Source organism: Diadema setosum, chromosome 6 (genome assembly GCF_964275005.1).
Source record: "Diadema setosum chromosome 6, eeDiaSeto1, whole genome shotgun sequence".
Lineage (NCBI taxonomy): Eukaryota > Metazoa > Echinodermata > Echinoidea > Diadematoida > Diadematidae > Diadema > Diadema setosum.
This window is the reverse complement of record NC_092690.1, coordinates 40,251,580-40,263,296: the sequence shown is the minus strand read 5'-3', so window position 1 is coordinate 40,263,296 and position 11,717 is coordinate 40,251,580. Positions and strand designations below refer to the sequence as shown.

Here is an 11,717-nt window from a genome sequence, read left to right as displayed (position 1 = left end):
AGCAGTGTCATTCACCCTTGATTGCTCACAGGATTTCTTTACTTCGTGCAAAATGTCAACCAATGTTTCCACATTAGCATTCACAGTTGATTTCGCTCCAAGATCACGAAACAGATCTGCAAATTGACTCATAGTATCGGGAATCTGTGTAATATATGGAGACATATTAAACGGAAGATCATCTATGCACATCTCTGTTGGGTCTGAAAATCCGGCACCATTCCATATTGGACATTGAACTGTTGTCAAGTACTTTAGTACATTTCCTCTTTGTACTTTCCATTCGTTCAAGAGGAAGGCATATATGGTTTTGACCATCGGTGCAAGTTCAATGGGATCTACATCACGGGACTCTTGAGTGAGTTGGACACACTTTTTCAACTGTTCTGTCACATTCTGCAAAGTTGGTTTCTTCGAATCCATTTGAAGATGCCTAAACAGTGGCATGTGGTGGCTGACCTTTTTCGTTAGTGGAACCAGTGACCCACACAACATGGAATTCTCTCTTGAGAGGAGCATAGTCTCACTTGGAGTGGAGAGGAATGAAGAAGGCAGTTGATACCACTGGAGCTGAGATGGATAGAATGAAGGCTGATCCTGCTCGTAAGGTATGCAGGGTTTGCTCTTGATGTAAGCTGCCAAAGTGCAAGAAATTCTTGATGAATAAGAATTCAAAAGCCTCATGTTATTGGCAAGGAACTTCAGAAAGGAGCGAGCGAGATCAACATTGTTTGACAGGGAAACAATATCAAGACACATGACTGCCTCGTCCACATTTACCTTGTCCTGTCCTCGCATGCCAAGTTCTCCCAGAGCTGAAAGGACTTCTGGTTCTGTGAAGGGTTCAGTTGGAAATAATCCTTGTTTTCCAAAGAGCTTGTGGAGAGTTTGATCCTGGATTTGAAGGAGTTCGGAAGGTGATTTCAGTGTTGAAGAGGAGTTGTCTGTGGGAACAAACTTCAGTTTTTGGAGCGCGTGCTTGCTTGATTCACATTTATGTTTGATCTCATTCCAGTGACTCAAGAGCCAGAGTGTGACGCTTTGAACATCAGATTTGGTGTACAATATACCTTCGTGGAGTTCTCGCATTATGTGATTGATGACGTCGAACCTTGAAAGAACGTCAATTTTCAATTTGTCCAGGAGAGGTTTCACATTGTGGTCCGCTGCGATAACAGCTCTTTGTAACTTTACTGGCTGAGGGAGGTCTTTCGTTTCATTTGCAGAAATGTCAATGTGTCCGATAGATTCCCTTGCACTAACTATCGATGTACAAGAAGCGCCAGAACCACAAAGTGTCTTGAAGAGTGGAAGAGAAAGCAGTAGATCACGGGCCGAGGAATTGATTGTTGCATTGGCGATACATTTGTTGAAGAGGTCACGTTCGCTATCCTTGAGGCCTTGTAACTTGTTGATAAGAGAACTGCAATCTATGTTCTGAGTTGCCGTAAGAATTCCGTCTGCAACTGGCTGCTGAATGTAACCTTGGGATATCACTGCAGGGTGCCGGATGACGTAATCTGTGAAGTTGAGAACTTCAATGCCAATCTTGACAAGGACGCCTTCGAGCTGTTCATCCAGAGCAACCTGCCCATTTCTTTTGACAATCAAAGCCGACTTTTTTGCAAGTGCTTTGAGTGTAACCTCGGCAGCGTTTGTGTCTGAAAGTGGAATTAGGGGCAGCCCTTCAAATTGGGACAGATTGTCCGGACTCTCTTTGTAAAACATATTCCAGACTGCTTCCAGCCATGGAGCAGGTGGTTGGTTGGCGATTCCTGGCTCTTTCTGCCATCTGCCAAATCTGCGTCTGAGAAGTGTAGCAACTGATTCTAAGCTCAAGACCTCAAGCTGAAACCTGCCCTGTGCGGCTGCAATCAGAAATAAAACACAAGGAAGAGGAACATTATGAAAGAATCATGATGCAATTACACTTGAAGATGCATTGGACAGTCTCAAAACAATTCACTACATTGTATTTCATAAAATTTTGATATATCTGTTTTTAGAGCAGGTTTAAAGTGATAATGCATCATCTTCATTTGATATCAAAGAATTACGATTTCCTATCAATGGTTTCTTTTCGATAAAGAAGACAATTGAAAATCACCAGTCACTTTTATGCTACCATTACAGATATTCGAGAAGTGCATACATACACTCATGTTACTAATTCAGTTATCTTTTTCACTTAAAACAACTGAAAATAAACAGAAGAGTAAATAATTTCCTTACTGCAGTAATCAATGACGAAATGTGCGTAATTAGAAACCATTACAAATAGGTTTTGTTTTAGGATATTTTCGTTCTTTAAGCTATAAGAGGGATCTCTGTAATTTAAGAGCATCTTTTAACAAAACATGAAAGACAAGATTAGATTACACTCTCATGAGAACGTCAAGGAAACACATGGACGTTATCTTACTCCCTTCAATACTCTACGAAATAAATCATGAACTTAGATAATATGTTTGTCAGCAGAGTATGAAAAAGATTAATCGATGTACATGTGGCTCCGACTACACGTAAAGTGAAGATTTTTTAAATACAACGAAAAATGGATGTAAAATACGGCACTTACAAACTTTGGTAAGAGAGTCTCGAAGTGCTTGAGATACTGTAGTTCGAATGAAAGACTGACTCTCTCCAGGAATGAGGACGCGTGGAAATCGGGCGGTAGGAATGTACACCTTTCTATGAGAGTCTCCAAGTGAGATAAACCTGCCATCATCCGAAGCTTCAAAAGGGATGAAACTGTCGTCATCGAGAGGAAGTAGTGGCAGCGTGGTCAACTCAGAGTACTTTCCATCTGACATGATGTATTCGAGAATCAAAAGTTTCTCCTGACTGTTGAGATCTTCGAGGACAGACTCATGTCTGCGAATGCACCTACGAAGAAGTGCCGGGGTTGTTGTGACGATGTCCCCTCTGAAGTAGTCCCTGATGGATTTCATGCAGAACTTGGGGAGCGATGCGTAGGGCTGATCCGCGTACCGAAGGCACTTCAGTATAACCACTTCCATTTCGTCTTCCACTGACAAATCGTTAAAGACGACTTCTCCGATTTTCAACCATCCATTGTTCTCGCTGTGTATGACACGTTCTTCGAACAGTTTTTCAAAGAAAGGCTCGAGAATAACATTCCACTTGTCATGTACGCATGACTCGTCAGGCCATGCACAGTAGATGCTCTCCACGCTGACGTCATCTGCATTTATTGAAGTTGTTATGGCTCTGACGTATACGGACGGAAGAATTTCTTTTACAAGCAATTCATTCCATTTCGCGGGAATATCTGTTTGATCTGGACCAGGCCACTTGATCGCCCGGCGGTCACTCTGAATTCCGAAAAACCCGTGCAAGTGAACGGGTAATCCAGTACGGCTTTCTTCGCCTGGAGGAAGTGGTAAGAAACAGAAGACCCTTCCAAAAGATCTGTCATGTTCATCTTCCATGATACTGATAGGAACGGCAATAGCCGTCCATGGCAACAGGTTCTGCTTAACAGCCATATCGGAAAGTTCTGGACTCATAGCGGCACCTGCGATGTGGTGGCAAACAATCCAACGAGTAGTCTTTGATCCTTCTACGTTTTCAGAACATATCTTGACATCATAGGACATCGCAAGGTCTTCTCGATTAGCCACAGTTCTCGAACAATACTCCACCAACTGTCGCGCGAACTGATCCTGCCCAGTCGGTTGTTCTTCATGACCTGTAACATTTGCCTTAACGCGAACAATGCGACGAGAATTCTGGTCAGTCGGTCGCTTCATAACTTCGACTTCTTTCAGTGACCGGAGGAAGAGCATCACGACATCCGCATCAACAAGGAAAGCGTCAAGGAGATCGTCCATCTTCTTTTCATCCGTATAAACTTTGTTAGAAAGTTCACTCTCTGTCTCTCGCAGCGGGAATCTGAACAACGTCCCGTCGAATTGTCCGTCACGGAACCCGTCTTTGACATCGTCGAAAATTTGTCGATACGGTCGGAACTGGTCTTCGCATGCACGAAAGGTGTTTTGGTCCTTTGAGTTTTGCAGGTCAAATCGGAATCCTGTCTGGGGGAGACCATGATTATTTCTGAAGTGTTTCGCCAATGGATCCAAGTAGGCTACCCTACGGTCACTCATGATGCTTGGGAGATCTGCGAAAAAAATAAAAGCTTCCATGTAACAATGTATCGTCAAAGGTCATCATATAACTTTGCGTCATTTTCTTTATTGTATATTATTTGTTTTCATACAAATTAGGTCTTTATCCCCCTGATTTCGATGAATTTACCCATTATTTAAAATTGTTTTGTGACAGGTAAGTACACAAAAGAAATTAGCAGCAGGTAAACATACACGTATCATACACGTATCATACCCCGACGTAAATCCGTATCGTGGAGTGTGGAGATGATCAACGATAGTTATCACACACTCGCACGAGGGCGAGCCAATGATACGCACCACCAGCGTAAATCCAGACAGAAGAGTTGGGCGGGGGGGGGGGGGAGGGGATGATCGGCAATAGTCATCACATAATAGCAAGAATACAAGGTCATAATACGCACACGCGTGAGATGTGTACATACAAAAAGAAATGAAATGAAACAAATGAAATGGTTACAAGGTTATTTATTTCTGTATTGAATTATGTAGTAGATAGTTTTGTAGTTTTCTGGGATTTGTTTTTGTGCAAAATATTCGATGTTTCTTTCCATCAAAAAGCAAGAAACATTTTAACCCACAGGGAAGTATGCGGGGAGAGGGTGGGGAGGAAGAATGTTCCGGGGGTGGTGAGAAGGGGTTGGGTTTAATAAATAATACACTTCTTTGTTATGTTTAACGGCATGAATTTTCTTTCTTTATTAAAGATATGTTGTCTAACCTGTTGGTTCTCATTTTCCTGACAACATCTTATGCGAAACACAACATCTAGTAAACAGAATGGTGGGCATAATGTAAACTTTGAATAATGAGACACTGAACGTTAAACAAATTATGCTCGTCTTCACTTGCGATTCAACGGAAATGTACCTGTGATATGGTAGACTGAGTTGAAACCGATGCCAAATCGGCCAACCTTGAGTGGGTTGTCCTCTTTGTTGCTGCGTGCTGGCTCCTGTATTCCCTTCCAGTCCTTTGGCTTGAATTTGGCATCGTTATATGCGTAGAGGGCGGGACCCTGGTACGGTGCCAGGGTGTCACTGTAGAGTGTTTCCGTGCCATACTGTTTGACGTCATAAAGAAATTTAACCTTCGTGGCTCCAGCGTCTTCCGCATTTTGCAGAATTTCCTTATGCAATCAAACAAAACGGAAACGTACAAAATCCAATTGTATCGATGTTGCATTAATGTAATCAAATAAAAGATATTTTCATCAAAACTGTAGTTTCTAGTCTCAAAACAATCCATCGCCTTAAAACTTATTTCCCTTCCAGTTTTAAATCGACATGGTGAACAAGGTGCCGTACAATCACTTATAGGATTAGTAACAACTCCTTTGAAAGATCCCAACTTAAATTCTGCATTAATAAAGCGCACTCATCGATAGGCTACGTTTCATTTGTCTCACAATTTTTTCTTCGTTTAGGTTTTATGTTGAAAGAAAAGGTTTCATGTTAACAATAAACATTGTGCTCTAACGTAATCAGTAAGCTTTTTAGTTTCAACCCTGCCATTTCAGACGGCTTTGCCGAAACTGCTTCTCCAGCATTTGTTTTCATGATTATGAAGAGCAACATCGGAGTTATAATCATCTTTCACATGGCTAAAATACCTAGAAGGATTTGAACTTTTGACATCATGATAGAATGGAAATAGGTTATAACCGGTTATGTTGATTTTAATATATGTCCTACAGTGACTTTATATATAAGAATTCAGCATTAACATCTTTGTTTTGTTTTTATATTGTGTTATTTTCAATTTTTTTACATGCAGTGGCGGATCCAGGGTTGTGGGGCGAACTGGACGCGCGTCCTCTTGAATTTTATAAATACAGTGAGTTATAAAGTTTTTAAAAATTATATCAAAAGTAGGCATGAAATCCCATGATGACCAACATTAACATAAAAAAATACCTAAGGTGGGAGGGGGAATACCCCCCCCCCCCACACACACACACACCTCCCTCACCCCCATCCCGCTCCCTAGCTTTGCCCCCTCCCTTTTACGGAATTCCTGATTCGCCCCTGACATGCCATTTGATTATTTAGAAATATTGTATATACAAAGATCATACATTGACTTACCTTCAAGATCTGACCGTCGCTGTAATCACGAAGAATTTTCTTCAGATACGTAACGAGAGGAGGGACTGTGATACCAAACTCGTCTGAATAGATAAGATTAGCAATGGGAAAAAAAAAAAACTAATTTAGACGTCAGCACTTTCAAGCCTCATCCTGCTCATTATACACGTTGTTTGGAAAATCATTTTCCCGAGACAGACATTCATTTATCACTTTTATCTCCTGCCATCGTTTCCATCCAACGTATTCATTAAATGCTCCATTATGGAAGGGTTGCATTCATGCATCCCTGCTGTTACAGTTGTTTGAAGCTTAACCTTTTCATTGTATGTTTCAGAGAAGCATACATTACAATAGTTGAATACAGTTCCCCGACCACAACAGCTTCACGAAAAAAAAAATAACACTAATAGTTTGATAAGAACGTGTTTATGCGATATTCAAATTGTATAAGGAGAGGAAATTAAACATAAATTAATTGCATTTAGATAATCTTGTATCAATTATTCACAACTACCAATAGTTGTAAGCTGGTAGAATTGAGTGCACAGAGTGTATTGTTGTCATGTCTTTATTCTAACTGTGATCTAAGCGCAATGTTCTTCTTGAATTTCGTTAGTAAAAATTAAGAAACTACAAGAGAAGGAAAATAACAAGCTAACATTATAAATGCATCTTTTATCAGCATTCACAGGGAGGTTACCTTGGTAAATAGTCACGAATAACATAAAAAACGATATTATGCAAAAAGTGCACACGTTTGTTGGTTTAAACGCTATACCTTACCCCTCAATTGAGTGGATCATACTTTGAAATAGATCTTTGTCAGAACTGCGTTTGTTTACACGATAATTTACTTAATAATGAAGCAAAACACTCGTAATGAGAGTTTACTCACGGTCTGAGTCATCAAGTTCCTGGTCCTGAATAAGAAGGTGGAGGAAAAAGAAAAAGAAAAGGAAGTCATATTATGAAGGAGGTGTTAGTAGACTCCTAAAGAGGCTTGTAACGTTTTCTTACGTAATATTCCAATTTGATAATTTCGAAATGTTCACTTTTATCCGTCTTGTGTGAGGGAGGATTTCTTATCATACTATTGTACTAGATTCCTCTGTTTGAATTAAAAGAAATCAAAACCCAAGGAAAAATGTGAATTGAGTGAAAGCAGCAACATCAATATAGCACATCAGTGAAAGTTTGAGGAAAATTAGACAATCGATTCAAAAGTTATGATTTTTTTTAAAGTTTTGGTATTGGATCTGCTGGATGAAGGGACTACTAGAGTTAATGACGTCACGTGTGGGCAACAATACAAAGAGAGTATAGAGGGAATTCCACAAAAAGTCATTTTCATGAAAGTTACACATTTTATCAAATTAGCACTGACTGATGTGTATAGGTTAGTATTCATTCCCCCTGCTTTGTACAAGCGCTTAGTCAAGTGCTCTTTCATTATGCCAGAAAAATTAAAGCAAGTTGAATTTTCATATATGTTTTCTTTATAATCGTTGTCCACACATGATGCCCTAAACTCAAGTAGTCTCCCCATCCAGCGATTCCAACACCAAAATTTTAAACACTCATAACTTTTGCATCGATTGTCCAGTCTTCCTCAAACTTTCATTGATGTGATCTGCTAATGTTGCAGCTTTCAGTCATTCAGATTTCTCTTTGGGTTTTGGTTTCTTTTAACCAGGCTAAAATGTCTAGCTTATCCTATGAGCACATTCGTTGAAGCCGTAGCATGCGATATCTACGAAGTGTACGATGATGTGACCAAACATTTCGCTGAAATACCAGTAATTTAAAAAAAAAAGAACGACAGCAGTGCTGCTAAATTACTGTTCAACAAGTATAAACTCTAATTTTGTAGGGCATCAGTTATTACAGAATTCATGTACTAAAAAATCCTGTAAGCTCTGTCAGAGTGTTGGGAGCATGTAGCTAGCCATGCATTTTGAAAATACTTAATCACAATGTCATAATGAACACAAATATGACACATAATCTCCGACGAATCTGAATATACCTATAGCTTGATAGTACGAAAAATGCAATTTGCACTATTCTAATAGGTTTCTGTAATGGATTATAATTGGAACTCCTTTATCTGTCCCCAATTTCAGACTACAGCGTTATCAAATGGATATACGACGTAGATTTATGTGTCTGAAAGCCCGTGTAATATACGTCGTATGCATTTGAACATGCAGTACGCCGTATGTGCCCAAATGCTCTTCTGTTATACGTGTCATGTGTATAACGGGGTTTTGACCAGGGAGGTGATCTCACCTCCCTGGTGAGTCCCTTTTCGCGACTCAGGAAAAAAAAACACGAAATTGTCAGAGCATGGATTTAAAACCATGAAAACGTTCATATTTTGAGAGAACCTATTCATGTTCCTTATTTCCGAATAAGCAAAACTCTATTTAGTACGCAGAAGAAGGCAAGATTTTCAAACAAATTCTAAAGCTCCTTATCTTGGGGGGGGGGGGGGGGGAATACTCTCCCTCCCGCACCCCCCACCGTACGGTCGCTTCTCTCCATAGGGCGGCTTTGATGCTCTGTACATCTCATATCAGGGAGGTTAGAGGTATCTCTTCCCACCTCCCTGGTCATACCTAAACTTGCTTTCTGAAGCTCCGCTTCCACCATGTTAACAGAGCCTTCTTACCGCTATACAACGTCCGGGTAGCGTCCGGGTATTTTTTTTCAATTATATTTTTCATTCTGCCTGTTAACCCTATAAAGCCCAAGGGGGGGGGGGGGGCACATTGTGCCCCCCTACCAGATTTTCATTTGCCACTCCGTAGCCCTTTATCCGATTTCAACCAAATTTGGTGACTTTTCCTAGAATTTTATTGCGAACATTTTGATGTATAATTTAGCCATATTTGATGTTGCTGGTTGCCATGGCAACCATAAACTGACAACCATGTCAGTCAGATTTTGCATCTTTTTTCTGTTCCCATTTCATTTAACAGCATTACAGTGTATGAAATGGCTGTTTCTTGGCTGAAATTTATTGAAGGAGCAAACTTTGAAGTAATTATGGTCCTAGAAAGTTTTTCTTATTATTTCCTTTGTTTTTTTAAGTGACAAAGGCATAAAACAATAAATATAATAGAGATAATGAAAAACAATAATATTTTGTGAAGATTGCCCTTCTATTTTGTGTTATTTTGATTCTTTCACCCAAGTTATGCCTCTAATATCATTAGTTTATCATATTATCAATTTGCAATCTCAAAATTCCACTATTATGCAAATATGAAATGTCATAACTACATGTACCCATCCCAAACATTTCATCTCAGGTCTCATAATGTACTTCTTTTTGTTGATATGAATAGCGCCCCCATGTGGTGACCTTGAGAAATTTCAACCATAACAAATAATAAGATTTCATTTGCTTATCATTTGTGGCAAATATGAAAATGATTGGTCTATGACAAGACATATATAATGGGGATAAAGAAATAATACAGAAAAATCATGTTTTGGGCATATTTCCTATGTATTTCTTTATATTTTGGTAAATAGCGCACTCCATGGGTGACCTTGAAAAAATTCAAATGTACGGTCATGTAGAGTATGAGTTGTTCTACCCATGTGCCAAATATGACGATGATACATCAAATGATAAAAAAAGTTATATAGGGGGCACAATGTGCCCCCCCCCCCCTTGGGCCTGCGAGGGGTCAAAATAGCTTGGGCTTACTTAGGGTTAAAACGGTCCCTGCATAACATTGCTCGGACGTTGCCGCGGTAGCTTTTGCTTTTGCTTTTATATTTTGCAATCTTCTGCCGGGGATTTTTGTTTGTTTGTTTGTTTGTTCGTTCGTTTGTTTTTTGTTCAAAGCGAGGAATTTTATCCTCCGGACGTCGTCGCGACGTTCCTGCGGTAGGATCTGTTAAGAAAGGGCTTGACGTTGGCATCTCTGCAAATGAATCCAACGCATTATAAAAAAAAAAAAAACATAATGAGCAAGTTACGGAAAGTTAGACCTTCTCACTTATTGCGCAAGAGAGAGAGACATAGCCATGAGCTTCTGCCTATGGTATATTGGGTCGTTGCGTTTGAATGATCCTATTTCAACACGTCGTATATATCCATACATCGGATATATCTCAGTGTGTCTTAGCGCACTTTCGAGAAGTCTACACTGATCCAGATCTGTTTACAGAGGCACATTCATACCGACCTGGTAAAAATAAAAGTTTGAAACAACGTTACAATGGCTGTTGCCTCGAAGATACATTACTCTTGTGATCTATCACGTGAAACAATTAAGTATACAAACCTCTCACGCATGTGCATCGCCGGAATTGTGTAATGAGTTTACCTTCAAACTCATCACTCGAATCAACGAATCGATCTTTTCAATGAAATATTTACAGTTTATGGTAAAAGAATACATCAGGGCCTTTTGCATTATACAAGTGACGATAATGTGTATTAGTTTGTGCATTGTCAAAATCTGTAGTTATTATTATTACCATTATTTTCATTGTCATTACATTGTTGTTTTTTTTCCTGTCAGGATTTCGTAAGGTACGAAGTCTCTGTCACGTGGTATAGGTGCAGCATGCACGCTCATTGATCAGCGTTACCAACATCCAGAAACTGCTGAGACCTATGCATACTTGGTTAGCCGTAATGAATGCATGAAAACATCAATGGAGTACATGTATATATAATATAATTTTTCTTTTTTTGTCAGGCAAAGGGAAGTGTATCTCCAGAGTCATTGCCGAATCTGTGCCACTCCATTGGTTGGGGAGGTGGCTGTGTATAAATCATGAGATGTGGTCAAAACCTCAGGCTTACTGAGAGTTAAATGATAGATCGAAGACCCTTCATATAGGCCTATATTGCATCCCTTTACATCATGCACCAAAACCTGTCAACAAAATGGAGGCTGCAGAGTGTACGCGAAAAAACAAAAATGCATTAAAGGGATTGTATAGTTTTGGTTGAGACCTAATTTCAGGTTTCTAACATTTTTTTTTTTGTTTTTTGGTGAGATACTAGTAATGAAAAACCTCTTATGAAATATGAAAGAGTATAATTCCATGAGGAATTCAATCTCGATTTGATGAAAATTGGTTTTAAAATGGCTGAGATATCCGCCCAAACATGAGTGATTGTAATAAGTGTGGGACCCACACGTCATTAAGATCGCTTTGTTTTACTTTGTTTTTGGATGTTTCAGTCATTCCAAACCCGATTTTCATTAAATAAGCTTTGAATTCCTCTTCAAATTGTACTATTTCGTAAGTGATTTCTTGGTGTCTCGCAAAAAGTTGAAGGTCCAATTCTCATCTCCACCAATACTGTACCATCCCTTTAACCCTATGTTACGAGTGAATACTGAGGCAGCCAGCTTTACTCCAGCATACTGCATACCAAAGACCTCCCCCATCACCAACCCCCTCTCAAAAAAAATAATAACAATGTGGTCAATATCATAAA

The 11,717-nt window shown here is 39.5% G+C and overlaps 1 protein-coding gene across 1 annotated transcript; it reads right to left on the bottom strand.

The window, feature by feature from the left end:
- Window positions 1–11: 11 nt before the first annotated feature.
- LOC140229796 (sacsin-like) lies at window positions 12–8,896 on the bottom strand. Its single transcript, XM_072310030.1, is given in 7 exon segments — window positions 12–38; window positions 40–1,868; window positions 2,579–4,144; window positions 5,025–5,283; window positions 6,242–6,324; window positions 7,140–7,164; window positions 8,849–8,896. Coding segments are annotated over 7 exon segments (3,837 nt in total).
- Between the last annotated feature and the right edge of the window lie 2,821 nt (window positions 8,897–11,717).